This window comes from Suricata suricatta, chromosome 17 (assembly GCF_006229205.1).
Source record: "Suricata suricatta isolate VVHF042 chromosome 17, meerkat_22Aug2017_6uvM2_HiC, whole genome shotgun sequence".
NCBI classification, from domain to species: domain Eukaryota; kingdom Metazoa; phylum Chordata; class Mammalia; order Carnivora; family Herpestidae; genus Suricata; species Suricata suricatta.
The window spans coordinates 36,865,459-36,882,145 of record NC_043716.1 but is presented as its reverse complement, the minus strand read 5'-3'; the positions used below and the strand labels follow the sequence as shown (position 1 = coordinate 36,882,145).

At 53.3% G+C, this 16,687-nt stretch overlaps 2 protein-coding genes across 3 annotated transcripts in view; one reads left to right on the top strand and one right to left on the bottom strand.

Moving 5' to 3' along the window:
- Positions 1–505: 505 nt before the first annotated feature.
- Positions 506–2,095, top strand: MIEN1 (migration and invasion enhancer 1). The gene is made up of 4 exons (XM_029927265.1): positions 506–843; positions 941–1,038; positions 1,470–1,546; positions 1,636–2,095. The coding sequence occupies exons 1-4, from the start codon at positions 755–757 to the stop codon at positions 1,717–1,719; spliced, it is 348 nt and encodes a 115-aa protein (XP_029783125.1). The 5' UTR covers positions 506–754; the 3' UTR covers positions 1,720–2,095.
- The window catches only part of ERBB2 (erb-b2 receptor tyrosine kinase 2), a 32,653-nt gene continuing 17,396 nt past the window's right edge, over positions 1,431–16,687 (bottom strand). For both annotated transcript variants that reach the window (XM_029927262.1, XM_029927261.1), the window contains exons 8-27: positions 16,010–16,129; positions 15,594–15,720; positions 13,511–13,584; positions 13,332–13,422; positions 12,969–13,168; positions 12,481–12,613; positions 12,306–12,396; positions 11,460–11,620; positions 8,775–8,822; positions 7,305–7,443; positions 7,101–7,223; positions 6,717–6,815; positions 6,238–6,423; positions 5,957–6,112; positions 5,768–5,843; positions 5,311–5,457; positions 4,580–4,677; positions 4,195–4,383; positions 3,658–3,910; positions 1,431–3,524 (exon numbers count right to left, since the gene is read on the bottom strand). In XM_029927262.1, coding sequence (XP_029783122.1) covers positions 3,154–3,524; positions 3,658–3,910; positions 4,195–4,383; positions 4,580–4,677; positions 5,311–5,457; positions 5,768–5,843; positions 5,957–6,112; positions 6,238–6,423; positions 6,717–6,815; positions 7,101–7,223; positions 7,305–7,443; positions 8,775–8,822; positions 11,460–11,620; positions 12,306–12,396; positions 12,481–12,613; positions 12,969–13,168; positions 13,332–13,422; positions 13,511–13,584; positions 15,594–15,720; positions 16,010–16,129 — 2,882 coding nt within the window. In that variant the 3' untranslated portion in view covers positions 1,431–3,153. The remainder of the gene's footprint in view (positions 3,525–3,657; positions 3,911–4,194; positions 4,384–4,579; positions 4,678–5,310; positions 5,458–5,767; positions 5,844–5,956; positions 6,113–6,237; positions 6,424–6,716; positions 6,816–7,100; positions 7,224–7,304; positions 7,444–8,774; positions 8,823–11,459; positions 11,621–12,305; positions 12,397–12,480; positions 12,614–12,968; positions 13,169–13,331; positions 13,423–13,510; positions 13,585–15,593; positions 15,721–16,009; positions 16,130–16,687) is intronic.

Below are 16,687 nucleotides of genomic sequence, written 5' to 3'. Positions count from 1 at the left end.
AATAAATAAACGAGGAAATATTTAAAATAAATAAATAAATGCATAGTTTGAAGAGATGCTGACGGAGGTAACTTGTTAGGATACTCCGGTGGGACTCCAGGGAGGAAAAAGGCAGCGAGACAGCCTCCAGTTTTGGAGTTGGAAAATGGGAATAATGCCAGCCCTGTAGTGAGGCTGGGATGAGACAAGGAGGTGCAGAAAAGCACAGGCGTGTTGGGAACATGGAGCTTGAGAAATGGGTTCCCAGATGCAGGGGAGAGGCCGGCACTGCCCCAGATTTTGCTTACACTTTTGGAGCTTAAGAATCAGAAGTGCTTGAGTGTTTAACCATGAGGTGATTTAAAACGCCATCAGTATGTTTGCAAGAAATGGCAACTATTCCATACATCAGCCAACCCCAGGCCCTGAGTCCGCTTGCCCCATCACTTTCGCTTCCTTTGGTAACCTGGAAGGCGTTTTGCAGGCCATGAGATCTCGTTAGATTATATAAGACCGTGACGTCCAGCAGCCACGAGGTGCGGTGCAAGCCTGGAGCTGTGAGAAGGTGGTCTGGACGGGTCCACCGAGCCCAGAGCCCTCAAACCGAGGATACGGTCAAACTGCAGCAGCAACCGCAGCCTGCAGGGGGCGCCCGGACGTAGCGCGCGGCCCGCCCCGCCCAGCGGCCCGGCCCCGTCACGTGCCCGTGGCGTCGCGTCACACCCGGAAGCAGCGGCTGGAGCGGAGTCGGGAGCAAGGAGCGGAGTCGGGAGCAATGAGCGGGGAGCCGGGGCCGACGTGTGAAGCGCCCCCTCCCGGGGAGATTGAACCGGGTAGTGGGGTCCGCATCGTAGTGGAGTATTGGTGAGTGTCTCCAGCCTGTGGGGTGTCTGGGACGGACGGGGGTGGGTCCATGGGAGGCCCCTCTCCTGAAAACCCAACCTAAGCATCTTGTCCCTAGTGAACCCTGCGGATTTGAGGCGACCTACCTGGAGCTGGCGAGTGCCGTGAAGGAGCAGTATCCTGGCATTGAAATTGAGTCGCGTCTGGGGGGCACAGGTGAGGCTCCCAGAACACCTGCTGAGTCAGTGTTCCAAATCTCAATTCTACCACTTTCTAGTTCTGGAATTGGCTGTTTTATATAGTGTTCAGCAGTGTCTGGCACATAGTAAAATGTTCAACTCAAGTCCCCTCTCAAAGGTGAGGGGGTCACAGATGATGCCTGTAGGGGAAAACGGGGGAGACGGCAGAAGTGTGGGGTTGGAGGGGAGGCACTCCTTCCATGAGTTTATGAAGGCTGAGTTCAAAGGAAGGACACACAGGTGACGCCTCCCTCAGGTTCCTTTGGCTTGAGCCAGGGTTGGGAAATGGCTTAAAGAACAAGTCTCTGGTGGGGCCGGGGAGGACATGAAGGAGCCTGTGGAAAGTCTAAGAAGTGTGGAGAGTCTCTCTAGACTTGTCTGTTCATTCATTTATTTATTTTATCCCAGGGGCCTTTGAGATTGAAATCAACGGACAGCTGGTGTTCTCCAAGCTGGAGAATGGAGGCTTCCCTTACGAGAAAGATGTGAGTATTTACAACGTTGGGAGACCCTAGTTCACCCTGCTCCTGCAATGCATTGTCCCATTCATTTCACGTGTCTGCCCTCCCTCTAGCTCATTGAGGCCATCCGAAGAGCCAGTAACGGAGAACCCCTAGAGAAGATCACGAACAGCCGTCCTCCCTGTGTCATCCTGTAACCACGCGTGATTCTGGGTTCCTGCTCTGTTCTGAGACCCAAGCCTTGGCCTCGACCCCTTTGGTCCTGCTGAGGGCTCCCCACTCCCCTCATTTAGCTCCTGGTAAGCTAGGAGACTCTGGCCTCTGCTTTGTCCCTTTGGGTACCAGGAGGGAATAGAATCTGCTGTGGTCTTTGGAGTGGGAGAGAGACTGTCTTTGTGGGCCTTTCCATAGCCACCTTCTACCCCCTTGCTAAGATCAGTGCACAAGAAAAGTCTGCCCCCCACCCCCTGCAGCTTAGCCATACTGGCCAAATAAATGCCACCACAGTTATAACTTATCTTCCACTAGCCCTGAGCAATGTCAACTATTGGCAATAAAGTGGCACTACAAACACCTGTGCCAAACTAGTGTGTTTTTGTTGACTGGAGGTGGGGGGATGCTAGCAGAGGCTGGCCCAGCCTTTATACCACCAGGGTGGCTATGCCGGGTGGGCGGGCTTTCTCTGGATAGCTCCTTCCGTTTCATCTCTTCTGTCATAGCCAAGGCAAGGAAAATGAGCCACACAGTGGGCACTGCCTCCTCTTACCTCTGTCCTTTCCCCCACTCTCCCTGTCCAGAAGGAATAACCACATTCTGGTGGATGGTCTTAGGAATTCATCTTTTTCTAAGCAAGAAGATTGTCAAAGGGCTCTGGAACCTGGAGAAGAGCCTCCTCATTCAAGCTTTCTTAAGATTTCTAGCCACTCCTTCCAGGAAAAGATGACTTGAGTGTAAGGAGGTGAACTTAAGGGTTGGCATAGAGCCACCCCAGACATAGGCTGGTGCCCAGCTATTTTCCAAAATATATTTGCAAATGGAGAAAGTGGGCGTGGAGAAAGGACATCCTTCCCCCAACTCCAGGGACCCACCCCTCTCCACAATACCCACTCTCCCCAAGTCCTTAATTCATTAAAAAAAAAAAAGAAAAGTAAAAACAAAACAAAAAAGCATAAGGACTGGATCTGTACAAGGACTGGATCTGGGTGGCATCGCCGCTCCCCTGCTCCTGGGCGCAGAGCTAGGTCTCAGTCTCTGAAGGGGTTGCTCTGATCCCTAGACACTCCCTGGAGCCGCCTCCTCTTACAGGTCCAGCTTGCCATTCTGTGTCAAAGATCTGGAATAGGAGAGCCAAGCTGGGCCGTTCCCTTGAGAGAGGAGACTGGCCATGGCATCCATGGGACCCTAGAGTTGTCTGGGGCAGGGCTCCAAAGTCAGTCACGACTCCCCAGTGCTGCCCCCTCTTCCAGCTAGGCTGGGCCCCTCTTGGCCACCTTGGCCACCTGGGAATTAGAGGAGGAAGGAAGGTTCCTGGCGTGGCAAGATTCCCTGCTTCATCCCAATGGAGGCCAGAAGTCAGGCTTTTCCCACTCCCTGAGGGTTCAGCAGGGCCTCGGAAGATTTGGCCTTTTGGCTCACACTGGCACGTCCAGGCCCAGGTACTCGGGGTTCTCCGCCGTAGGGGTCCCTTCAAAGGTGCTGGGTGGAGAGCCCTGCTCGGATGTGTCCTGGTCCCAGTAATATAGGTTGTCAAAGGCTGGGCTGAAGGCTGGAGGAGGGTGGGGCTGAGGGGCATCCCTGCCTCGGGGTGCCAAGTACTCAGGGTTCTCCACAGCACCCCCAAAGGCAAAAACGTCTTTGACAACCCCATTCTTGCCAGGGGAGAGAGTCTTGGGGGACAGAGTCTTGGGCCTTTCCAGAGTGGCACCAGCAGGTCGAGAAGGAAGCAGAGGGCCTTCGAGGGGTGATGGAGGCTTTGGCCAAACCTCTGGCTGGTTCACGTATTCTGGAAACGGCGAGGAGGGGGCTGGTTAGAGGAAGGAACTCGTGTGTCCCAGCTACTACAGTGCCCCACAGTGAGCCCTGGGCTGAGCAGCCCCACTCCCCCTCCCCTCCCAGCTGGGACCTGGGTTCCATACCAGGCTGGGGACTGCAGGTCAGGGGGACAACGTAGCCATCAGTCTCAGGGGGGAGCGGTACTGTGGGGTCCTCACTGTACCGCTGTAGAGGGCTGGGGTCCTGTGGGGAGAGGCCTTGAAGCCCCTTGGCTGCCCCCATTCCCAAGTCGCCATCAAACACATCAGAGCCAGCCCCTTCTGAGGGGGCCAGTGGAGACTTGGGGGGCTCTTCCTCGGAGGGCTCCAGCCCCAGCGTCAGCTCACCACCACCACTCTGGAGACGAGAGAAAGTTGTAATGTAATTCATGGGATGGGTGTGGGATAGAGACTCCGTGGGAGGTGACAGGGTCACAGGAGATAAATTGGTCACCATTGGGATTTGACATAGTCACCATGGAGAGGAAGGGGTTAAGGGTTGGAAGGCAGTAGGAGTCCTCAGGGATAATGGGGTCTCCATGAGAGGTGACTGTTGGGGTGGAAAGGGACACAAGAAAAGGACCCTAGTCCACAGGGGAGGTAACTACACCCACCCACCACAGTGTGACCGAGGGCACGGACCCTGGTGGATGAGCTGCGGTGTCTGCGGTGGGCTGTACCCCCAGTGCCTGGGGCAGGGTCTGGGCAGAAGAATCCCTGCTGGGGTACCAGGTACTCCTCAGCATCCACCAGGTCTCCCATGTCGTCATCCTCCAGCAGCGAACGGTAGAAGGTGCTGTCCAAGGGACTGGCCGGGCCCAAGTCCTCATTCTGGGGTGGAAGGAAACAGTCACAGCCTCTCCCCAGCCCAGCGCACTGCCTCCCGAGGAAGGCTCCGGGCGGACAGGAATCAGGCAAGAGCTGGGCTTGGAAGCCTGGGATCCTTTCCCTTCCCATCCTCTCCCTTCCCACCCTCTGTGGGAGAGGACTCAGACACAGACAGGGATGGGGTAGAAAGACCCAGTACCTGGATGACCACAAAGCGCTGGGGGTCCCTGGCCATGCGGGAGAATTCAGCCACCAACTCCCGGAAACGTGGCCGACATTCAGAGTCTATCATCCAACCTGGGGGCGGGAGGGAGCTCCACATCTCAGTTCTGGCTGCAGCCTGTGTGCGGCCCCACCCCCTCTCCAATCTGGTCTAGACAACCCCAGTTATGAAGTCCAAAGTCCTCAGGTGGTAGAGAAGAGGTATCAGACTCAGATCCTGAGTTAGACCCTTTGAGACTCTCTACTAGTTTTCCCTTTTTATTTTGCATATAAGTCTCTTCCTAGCTGGTCTTCTAGAGCTCCTCTGGCCTGGTACTGTAAAAGGGAAGTGAGGGGCGCCTGGGTGGCTCAGTCGGTTAAGCCCCGGCTCAGGTCAGATCTCACGTTCGTGGGTTCAAGCCCCGCATCAGGCTCTGTGCTAACAGCTCAGAGCCTGGAGCCTGCTTCTGGTTCTGTGTCTCCTTCTCCCTCTGCCCCTCCCCCTCTCATGCTCTGTCACTCTCTGTATCAAAAATAAATAAAACATTAAAAAAAATTAAAAAAAAAAAAGGGAAGTGAGACCCTTCTGAGGCTCCTTCAACCATACTAGGGACCCTGGGCCCACATACATCCTGCTCTTGGCCCCTCCCATGCCCCTTGAAGGTCCCCCCCCTCCACCCAGCATTTTCCATCCCTCCTCCAGGTAGCCAGCATAGCTCAGCCACGCACATTTGACCATGATCATGTAGACATCAATGGTGCAGATGGGGGGCTGGGGCAGCCGTTCCCCCTTCTCCAGCAGGTCAGGAATCTCCCGGGCTGGGATCCCATCATAAGGTTTGGCCCCAAAAGTCATCAGTTCCCATACAGTCACACCTGGGGCAAAGACAAGTTAACAGGTTGGGGGACAAGAGGGAGCTTTAGTGCACTGAGCTCCAGAGGGCTCTCCCCAACAGCCTGGTACCATGGAAGAAGGGAGGAGTGTGATGCCACAGGGCAGGAGATGCCCAGTCTTTCCTTAGTCCCAGGAAGTGCATAGACCCTGGCAGCCCATTCCTTCCCTCCCACACTAATGCTAAGGTATCTCCATTAATTCTTCTGTCCCTGCTCCCCTCCTCCCAACAACATGCCCCCCAGGGCCATGGCTTCTCGGGCACCCCTCCTCCCGACCTTCCCTGCCACACACCGTAGCTCCACACGTCACTCTGGTGGGTGAACCGCCGGCGGAGAATGGACTCCAGCGCCATCCATTTGATGGGCACCTGAGAGAGAAAGAAGGCCTCAAAATAGGTGTGGTGGGGAGGTGGCTGTTCTTAGACTCCTCCCAGGGTCCAGACCCCACTCCACCTTGCCTCCCGCCGCTCCCTCCCCTAACCTTGCCCCCATCGGCGTGGTACTCTGTCTCGTCAATGTCCAGCAGCCGAGCCAGCCCAAAATCTGTAATCTTGACGTGGTTGGGACTCTTGACCAGCACGTTACGGGCAGCCAGGTCCCTGTGCACGAGCCGAACATCCTCCAAGTAGCTCATCCCCTGGGATCAGAGGCATCCATGTGCACCATGCTCTGGCCATATTCTCCCGGGAAACCTCCCCATCCTAGCTCTGTGTGGAGACAGAGGCTTGCCCCCAAGGACACCCGCACCCCCTAAGTGCGTACCTTGGCAATCTGCACACACCAGTTCAGCAGGTCCTGGGAGCCCAGGCGCCCACGGTGTTCTCGGACATGGTCTAAGAGGCAGCCATAGGGCATAAGCTGTGTCACCAGCTGGACCGTGGATGTCAGACAGATGCCCAAAAGGCGGGACACATATGGGGAGCCCACGCCAGCCATCACATACGCTTCCTGGGGGTGGTGGGGAGGCAAGAGTGCTCCCTGAGAAGTTGTGGCAGACCACCAACCTGCCACCACCACACACCCCTCTTGAGGGCCAGGGCGTGACAGGGGACCTTCACCCAATCCATCCCCATCCTTCACAAACCAGAACCATGGCCCACAGACAGGAAGGAGGTTAAGAGTCAAGGTTTGGGGAATCACAAAGTGCTTCCTGAATCCCAGTGAAGAGAGAGCCCAGAGCCCAGACCTACAGCCCAGAGGTCCCTCCTGTACTCCCGGCTGGAGAGGGTGGAGGGGCTTACGTCCAAAATTTCTTTGTTGGCTTTGGGAGATGTATTTTCTCTCAACACTTTGATGGCCACTGGGATTTTCACATTTTCCCCATCAGGGATCCAGATGCCCTGGGCAGAGAGAGGAGGATGTGAGCAGGAAAAGGGCACGCCAGATCCGACCTGCAGTCATCTCCTCCGAACCCCCTTTCCACCTTGGGGCCAACCCCTCTATTTATCATCAGCCTCTCCATAGCCCAGCTCTCCACTCCTCTTCCTCTTGCTGCCGCCTCCAACCAAACTGCCCAACCAAACAGCACCACCTCAGCTCTTGGCTGTCTTCCCCACAGAACCGTTGGCCACACCCGACACATCCTCTGGGACTGCCCACCCCGGAACTTTGGCCCCACCCCTGACCTTGTAGACGGTGCCAAAAGCTCCGGATCCAAGCACCTTCACCTTCCTCAGCTCTGTTTCCTTCAGAATTCGCATCTGAGCCTGGTTGGGCATCGCTCCACTAGGGGTCAGGGGCTCCACCAGCTGAGGGGACGGGGTGGGGCGTCAGTGAAGGAGGCCGGGCTGTAGACCCCAGGCCAACAGGGAGGCTCTCAGACTCCTCACCTCCGTCTCCTGCAGCAGCCTCCGCATCGTGTACTTCCGGATCTTCTGCCGCCTTCGCTTGATTAGGATGCCGAGGACCAGCCCCACGACCACGACCAGCAGAATGCCCACCACAGCAGCAATGATGGAGGTCACAGGGCTGGGGGCAGGAGCCAGGGTTAGGGATTGGGGACCAGACTGGGGCATGAAAGGATGAAGGAGGCCCAGGGAGGGTCATGCAGGTAACTGGAGGCTGGAAAGGGTAGTTGGAAGGGTGACCCACGGAGCCCCATCCTCTCTTCTCGACTCAGATATCTCCCTTGGCTCTCTTCTACCTCCCGGAGAGTCCAGTCTCCTTGCTGGACATTCAGAGCCCTCTTACCCCCATCTCCAGATTGTCTATGTGCCTACCCATGGCTGTAGCCCAGGATTCTCAAATTTCCTGACAAAAATCGCCAGGGAGCTGGTTAATGTGCACGAGTCTGGAGCCCCTCTGAGTCGCAACTCTGATTGTGGTATGGGGTGGGGCCCAGGAATGTGCCCCAGTGATTCTGATGCTCGAGCCAACTTTTTCACCCATAGGTCATGATTTCCCACACCTCCCAGCCTTTGCACATTTTATTACTTCTGCCTGGACCCCCATTTCTCCACGGGATCATCGTTTAAGACCCAGCTCATCCTGGGATAGATGCAGCCCTTGGGTGTGGACCCTACATCATTGCCATCCTTGCCCTCCTCCCTTGCCTGGCTAAAGGCTGGCACCTCTCGTGAATGCTTGTTTCATGGACAAATGATTGCCTAGGACATCCTCTGATCTGTTTTTGTCCCCAGAGTATTTCCCAAAGAAAGACCTTCCCCACTGCCCAGAAATAAAGTCCAACCCTGTGGCCTGGTGGTGAGGGAGGGCCTATGCCCTAACCTGACCTAGACTTCACCCCTTACTCCCTTCTCTGTGCTCACTTAATGGACCACCATGCCAGAACTTCCGAATAAACACATCCTGGATTTTCCTGACTGTCCCCACCCCCACCCCTCTGCCCAGTGCCACCAGGTTGCTTTCTCCCTAACACAAGTGAGCTATCTGCCCGTTTCAAGGCCTGGCTCAAATGCCACCTCCTCCTTGAAGCCTCCTGCCACCCCGTTAAGACTTCATCTTTTCCTCCAGGGCATCTGCACTCTCTACCCAATCTGCCTTCTGTCCTAAGGAGTCGAATGCTGCCTGTGTCCCTTATGAGATATCTAGCCACTGAAGGGTGGGGAGGGACTGAGGAGTCTGCCATCTCTTCCCGTTCCCCACCCCCTAAGCATCCTGAGGAGGTCCTCCATCCACTTGAGGAAGTAAATTTTGAAGGGTGAATCAACAGGGGAAGACTGGGCTGGAAAGGGACATGTGTCATGTCAGGAGACGCCCCTTCCCTGCAGCAGTGACCACCCAGGGGCTGGTAGGGGATTGAGGGGCAGCATAGGGTGTGCCCCGGGGACCAAGCTGACCTGGCTCTCTGCTCGGCGGGGCAGCCCTTCTCATCCAGGTCTGCGCAGCTGCGGGAGAGAGAGTCCCATCAACACTCCTGGGTGGGTGTGGCTGGGCTATTATCCCGACTTGACAAAGGCAGAAACTGGGCTCAAGGTCACAATACTCTTTCTACCACCCCACAAGGGGATTCCTTCTCTGGCCTTGAACTTAAATTTCCTGCTCCCCTCTACTCCCTGTGGTAGGTAGAAATCGGGGGGTGGGGGGGGCACACAAAGGAGCATCAAGTCCAAAAACATAGCCATGTCCTCCGTAAAGAATGCCAGCGTAGTAAACTGGCCCAACTTCTGCAGAGGCCAGTTTGGCAATACCTAGTAAATCATGTCCATGACCCAGCACAGCAGCGCTCCTTCCCAGGGTACACTGTGAAAATGACAACACCTGATGCCAGGGGGCATGTACAAGATGCCCACTTGTACATGGGGCTCAAGTGCAATAAGCACTAATGAGAAAGAAGGGGAGAGAGAGAGAGAGAGAGAGAGAGAGAGAGAGAGAGAGAGAGAGGAAGGAAAGAAAATGAGAAAGAAAGAAGAAAAAGGAAGGAAGAAGCAAGGTCAGAGAAGGGGAGGGGGAGGAGGCAGGAAGGAAGGGAAGAACGAGGGAGGGAGGGAGGGAGGGAGGGAGGGAGGGAGGGAGGAAGGAAGGAAAAGTAAAGAAGGAAAGAAAAAGGAGAAAGGAAAGAAAAAAATCAGTATCTCTCAAACAAGGACATGGTTAAATAATACCACATCCATGCCGCAGATTGAGTAGTTAAATAGAAAAAAAAAAAAAGAAAGAAAAAAAAAGAGGGAAGAAAGGAGGCTTGGGGAGCCTGGGTGGCTCCGTTGGCCAAGACACAGACTTTGGCTCCGGTTATAATCTCATGGCTGTGCATCTGAGCTGCAGGCCAGTGCTCTCTGGTGTCAGTGCAGAGTCTGCTTCAGATACTCTGTCTCCCCTCCTCTCTCTCTGCCCCTCTCCCCCCCACCTCAAAAATAAATAAACATTAAAAAGAAAAAGGAGGTAGATCCATGTGCATTCACAAGAAAGGACCTCCAAGATACATAAAGTAAGGGGTTGGGGGAGAAGCAAAGTTCAGAACAATATGTAGAACATGATCCCATTTGCATTAAAAAATGCAGACACACGAAAACCAAGCCTGACTATGTATGAGATGCACTATATGAAATTGCTATTTCTTGGCCATTTTTTACCTACAAAAACAGCAATCTTACAGGATTCAACCTAATAGAAATGTAATATGTGTTTATGTAGATGTGTAGAGAAAAGCCTGGAAGGATGCACGTACCAGACTGAATCTGATGTTTTTCCCTGGGGGACCAGAACGAAAAGACGCATTTGGTTTGCAATATTTATACTTTTATGTTGCTGAAAATGTTTATCATAAGGATATATCCATGTGTCTCATGTGTAATTAAAGAAAACTGAATGGAAAAAAACACAATAGGGTAGATCACAATGTTAGGACACAGAAAGACATTGCAACGTTCTGTTACGTGAGAAAAAAACAGTATGTATGATCTGTGATCCCATTTTGGTAAAAAGAAATCTATGTTAGAATGGGCACATATAAAAACAGTTGGAGAACAATAATATATATTAACTATAGTTTATATGTTATAATATATGTAGAATGTGCACAGATAAAAACAACTAGGAGTAATTATATATATATTTAAACATATATTTCACATGTTATAATAATAATTATATGTTAGCATGTACACCGGCAAAACCTGGAGAAAAATATTACAAATTATTAACAGTGGGATTACAACTGTTAACAATGTTCATTTATATTTCTTGTTCTCATCTAAAAAAAATTTTTTTATTGCTTTTTATTTTATTTTTGAGAGACAGAGAGAGACAGCTGGAGCAGGGGAGGGTCAGAGAGAGAGGGAGACACAGAATCCGAAACAGGCTCCAGGCTCTGAGCTAGCTGCCAGCACAGAGCCCGATGCGGGGCTCGAACCCACGAACCATGAGATCTGACCTGAGCCGAAGCTGGATGCTTAACCGACTGAGCCACCCAGGCGCCCCGTGTTCTCATTTTTAAAAAATTTTAATTTAGAGAGAGAGTGCTCAAGTGGGGGAGAGGGGCAGAGGAAGAGAGAGAGAGACAGAATCCCAAGCAGGCTCTATGCTCAGCATGGAGCCCAATGCAGGGCTCGATCCCACCACCCTGGGATCATAACCTGAGCTGAAATTGAGTCTTAACACTTAACGGATGGAGCCACCCAGGTGCCCCTAAGGAATCATAATATTTTTTAATGTTTATTTATTTTTGAGACAAAGATAAAGTGCAAACAAGGGAGGGGCAGAGAGAGAGGGAGTCACAGAATCTGAAGCAGGCTCAAGGCTCTGAGCTAGCTGTCAGCACAGAGCCTGATGTAGGGCTTGAACCCACAAACCGTAAGATCATGACCTGAGTCGAAGTCGGACACTTAACCGACTGAGCCATCCAGGCACCCCTTCATTAAAAAAGTTTTTAGCAGCAAGTATTACTCTCATGATCAGGAAAAATAAACCCACAAAAAACTCAGCAGTATAAGAAAAGGCAGAGTTATCCCCCTTTTACAATAAAAGCCCCAGAAAGGCTCCTAGGACAAAGCCCTCCTTTCTGTAGAGAAGGTCTTCAGACTCACGAGTGGGTGCAGTTGATGGGGCATGGCTGGCACGTGCCCTCCTCATCTGCGAACTTCCAGATGGGCATGAAGGAGAGGTCGGGTTTCACGCCACTGGGGCAGCGAGCCACACAGAGAGGAGGGTCCTTGTAGTGGGCACAGGCCACACACTGGTCAGCCTCCTGGGAAGGGAGGAAGGATTGGAAGGGGACTGGCACCAAACCCCCAGGGCAGCGGGACAGGCCTTTGTGTCCCCTTCGTGCTTCCTATGGCCACTCCATAGCACTTTCACCCTGCTCCTGGAACAGCCCAGACCAGCTGTGCCTGCCACCCCTACTCTTCACCCAGCTCCCCCCACCCCTGCTCAAAGCTCAATCCCCACATGGGGTTGGGGCCTTCAGATGAAGAACTGGAAGAGATATAACAGCAAGTAACAATAGTCAACTAATATGCAGCAAATCTTTTTTGTGCTTGGTCCCTGTGCCAAACCCTACTTTAAGTTCATTCTTACTACCGTCCAATGTATAATATTCACTTTACACGTGAGCAAACCAAGGTTGGAAGCAAGGCCTGGATTCAAATCCAAATAGTCTAATGCCTAAGCCCATAGGTCTAACCATCTTGGCACAGCCACAGTCAAGGACACAGGCCTCCCCAGGACTTCTGCATAGTCTGAAGGGTCACAGGGTCCACTACACAACTTGCAGTCCCCAGCATCCCAGCCTCCTAACACCCTCCTGCCATCCAGGTCTGAGCTCAGAGCCCTCTCCTGGGACATCCACCAGACATAGCAGGTGCCTGGCCACCCACCCTGCCCCTGCCCTTGCTTCCCTCCACCCGCCTCTATCAAGCCCACCAGCAACTCACCGAGCCAAAGCAGGTCACTGAGCCATTCTGGGGCTGACACTCCGGGTGGCACGGCAGACAGTACCGGTCCTTCACATACTCCCGGGGGAGCCTAACAGAAGGGACGGCTGAGGAGGAAGTCTGGAAGGAGCCCCCGTGCCCCACTCCAGCTGCCCCCCTGCCCCGCTCCACGTACCCCTGAAGTACTCGGCATTCCTCCACGCATTCCTGGCCCCGAAGGAATTGGCTGCAGTTGACGCACTGGGTGGGCCCCGGGCCCCAGCAGTGCCCGTGGGTGCACAGCGGGTGGCAGGCCAGGTCCTCGCCCACTGCAGTGAGGAGGAAAGGGGTCAGAGGGGACACTCAAGGAAGGTTCCAGGTCCAAATGAACCAAGGGAGGAGGCTGTGGGCTGGATAGGTGGGACTAGGTGCTGGGCAATGCAGGGAAAGAAAGAGCTGAGGTTCCAGGGACAGAGAGGAAAGGGAAGGCACAGATGCCAAGGCAGTGTGGCGGGACCCAGCCGGAAGCCATGCCAAGAGGTCAAGCCAGACACAGCCATGTCAAGAATGGTGCACCAGTGACGGACGGTCCACACAAGTCTGGGAGGGCTGCGTCCAGGGACCCACAGGTACTCCTGCGTGCTGGCCAACGGGAAGCGTGTGGCGCCAGGCTCCCCGGCTTACCGCACTCCTCCTCTGGCCGATTGGCGCTGTGGAGCAGGGCCTGGTGGGGGTTCCGGAAGAGCTGGTCCCAGGGCACCGTGTGTATGAAGCAGAGGCGGGAGTTGCGGTGGATGAGGGCCAGCCCGCTGCCCAGTTCCCGCAGCGAGCGCAGCCCCAGCCAGCTGATGCCCAGCCCTTGGAGGGTCAGCGAGTAGGCACCACTGCGGGAAGAGTGTTTGGCTGTCGGCAAGGGCTGCCCTCACCTCCCTCCTGTCCCCACCACACTGTGAAAACTCCCGGGGGGCAGGAGTGCCCACCACGCCCAGAGCTTCTCAGTGGGCTCCCTGGGCAGCTCCTCAGGGGGCCCCCTTCCCCAGTGCTCACTCATGCAGAACTCGTCCCCGGATTACTCGCAGGTTCTGGAAGACACTGAGGTTAGGCAAGCTGTCTGGCCACGCTGAGATGTACAGGTAACCTGCGGGCACAGGGCAAGGCTAGGGGTGTGGGGACAGCGCGAGGACCCCCGACTCGATCAGAGCAGGATACAGAGAGGCAAAGCCCACCTGTGATCTCCTCCAGAGCCTCAAACACTCTGAGCTGCTCAGGCTGTAGGGGGGTAGTGTTAGAGGCCGGGTCCCTAGAAGAAGGATTAGAAGAGAAGTCAGCAGGGCCAGGAAGCAGGCGGGCATGACCCCCAGAGCTGGTCCTGCCACCCTCCCCCACCCCCCTCCATCAATGACTTCACTTAAACCCTTTGCCCATCAAGCCCGGCTGTTTTCATCCTGAGTTTCAAAGCCCGAGTCCTCGTTTGGCAGGGTCCGTCAAAACAGTATTTATATCCTTTGATCTAGAAATCCTACATCTAGGAATGTGGCCCAGAGAGACCTTGGCTCCTGTTCCCAGAGACATGTACAGGGCAGAACTGTTTGTAAGAGCAAAATTAAAAATTACCTAAAGACCCATTAGTAAATAGAGGAGTTGTTAAATATAATCTCCATCTATCCTGATTATAGGTGAAAACTAACATTTAAGAGCACTTAAAAAAGAAAAAAAAGAGCATGTAGTATCTACCAGGCACTGTTCTAAGAGCGTATGAAAATTAACTCATTCAAACATTATAACCACTTTACAAAGGTTGGGGCTATTTTTGCCCCCATTTTACAGATGAGAAAATTAAGATACAGGAAGCAAGTCACAAGACTAGAAAACGGTAGAGCCCGGTTTCGAACCCAGGCAGTTTGGCTCCTGAGCCTGGACTCTTTTTTTTTTTTTAATGTTTATTTATTTTTGAAAGAGAGACAGAGCATGAGCAAGGGAAGAGCAGAGAGAGGAGACACAGAATCTGAGAATCAGAACTCCAGGCTCTGAGCTGTCAGCACAGAGCCCAATGCAGGGCTCGAACTCATGAACTGTGGGATCATGACCTGAGCTGAAGCTGGACACTTAACCAACTGAGCCACCCAGTAGCCCTGAGCCTGGGCTCTTAACTCCTACTCTGCTCCACCTGCTTTTAGCTGTTGGAAGACGGCAGCAGCCAGACACGAAGTGCAGTGACCTGCTCCCCAGGCCGAGGGGCAGACAATACTCACAATAAGCTCCCATTTTAAGTCAACCTTCTCAACAAAATCACTAAAACATGTTTCTCTCTGTGTGTGCGTCTAAGTATGTACAAATGGCCTAGGAGAACCCACACAGATTACCAGCAGTGGATTCCTCTGGAAAGGGAAATAGAGTTGTGGGAAGTGTTGAAAGAATGTCCTCTTTTTTAATACATATTTTTATTGAGGTATAATTCACCTACAATAAAATGCACAGAGTTTTGATGTACAGTTTGATGAGTTTTGACAAATGCATTCACTCATGTATCCACATCTGCACTGATACACAGAACACTGCCATCGCTCCAGAAACTCCTTTTGTGTCCCCTCCCAGGCCACCCATCCTGGGGCAACCACTGTTCTGATTTCTATCACCACAGAGTGGGTCTGCCTATTCTAGAGCCTCACGTAAAGAGAACAGCGCAGTGTGGACTCTCTCTTGTCTGACTTATTTTGCTCAACATAATGGGTTTCATCTTTGTTTTTTCAAACAGGTTGCCCGCCCAGCGTGGAGCCCAACATGAGGGCTCGAACCCTGAGATCAAGACTTGAGCTGAGATCAAAAGTCAAACACTTAACCACCTGAAACCACTCCAGAACACCCTGACCATACTGTTTTTGAGGTTCATCAATGTTGTTGTATATATCAGTAGTTTGTTTCTTTTTATTGCTGAGAATTCCATTGTATAGATAAAGCACTATTTATCTATTCATTCACCTACACATTTGCATTATTTCCAGTTGGGGGATACTATGAATAAAGCCACTACTTTCTCTGGATAGCTTGACCTCCATACAAGGGCATATTTGTGGATAGCATGTCATTTATGCAAACACCCCCCCCCAACCACGTCCCTACACCCTCTGGTAGCCTCCCGCCCCACCCCCACCCCGCCCCGCTCCCTGCTTCTTTTGCATTTCAGGCCTCCCACCTCTGTCTCCCACCATCCTCCAGAGATGCTGCCACTTCTGGCTCCTCAGCGTTCATTGACTGCCATAATGCTGCTCAGGTGATGTTGTGCCCACCCTTAACTCTGCGTATCCTTACCCCTCAAAGCTCTCTGGCAGAAACGCCAGGCTCCCAAAGATCTTCTTGCAGCCGGCAAATTCTTGGATATTGGCGCTGGTGACGGCCCTCGCCTCCCGCAGGTGCTCCACGCCCAGGCCGTAGCACACTGTGGGGAGGGGCAGGTGGTGAAGGGGCCATCTCGCCCCCACATGGAGCACCAGGAACTCAAACTGTCCTGCCCACAGTCTCCTCCTGGGGCCACATGCCCCCTCGCACGGACAGGAGCTATGGGGGAATGTGTCAGACTGATCCAGGGAGGGTCAGGACAGAGACATTGGAAGAAAAGGACTGGGTCCCAGGAGGGCCTGAAGAAGGGTGGGACAGTGGGCCAGGCCAAGCTGGGTGTGCAGAGGGACAGGAACTGCAGCCTGGCTCAAGGGGTGGCCCGCGGTTACCTCGGGCACAGGGCTTGCTGCATTTCTCACACCGCTGTGTTCCATCCTCAGCTGTCACCTCTTGGTTGTTCAGGGGACAGACCAGGGTGCAGGATCCCACGTCCGTGGACAGGTAGTTGTCTGAGGAGATGGGGACTGTGTGTCCACGTGCCCTGGCCCTTCACACCCCACCACGAGCAACGTCACCACGCCCAGAGAGTACAGGAAGAGTATCAACCGATACTGAATGCCCTCGACTCTGCACACTCGACATTCATGTACTCCTCACAGCCCTATGTGATGGGCACTGTTAGAGTCCCATTTTACCAAGAGGGAACCATAGTAGTTTCATGTAAATTACTCAAGGTCATTGTGCTACTAAGTGGAGAAGCCAGGACTGGACACAAAGAGTCTGGCTCTCCATGTTGTGCTCTGACCCACCATGGGGAGGATACGACCAGGACCTGAGAGCCCACTCCCGTCTCCCATGACATGAAGAAAGAGGGCCCCAGGCCTGAGGTCAGTCCCCCAGTGCACATCCATAAATAGAGGAGCCGTTAAATAAAACTCCCGTCAATCTAGACTATACAATACAAATGAGTATTTAGGAATGCTTAGTATGTGCCAGGCACTGTTCTAAGAGCTTTACAAATAATTTTCTAAAGTTTATTTATTTCCTTTTGGGAGAGAGAGGGCTTG

Excerpts from the sequence above, each read along its gene's own strand:
- MIEN1 (XM_029927265.1), top strand. The coding sequence starts at position 755 with ATGAGCGGGGAGCCGGGGCCGACGTGTGAAGCGCCCCCTCCCGGGGAG. Across the intron at positions 1,039-1,469 it reads GTCGCGTCTGGGGGGCACAG|GGGCCTTTGAGATTGAAATC; the intron begins GTGAGGCTCCCA and ends ATTTTATCCCAG. Across the intron at positions 1,547-1,635 it reads GCTTCCCTTACGAGAAAGAT|CTCATTGAGGCCATCCGAAG; the intron begins GTGAGTATTTAC and ends CCCTCCCTCTAG.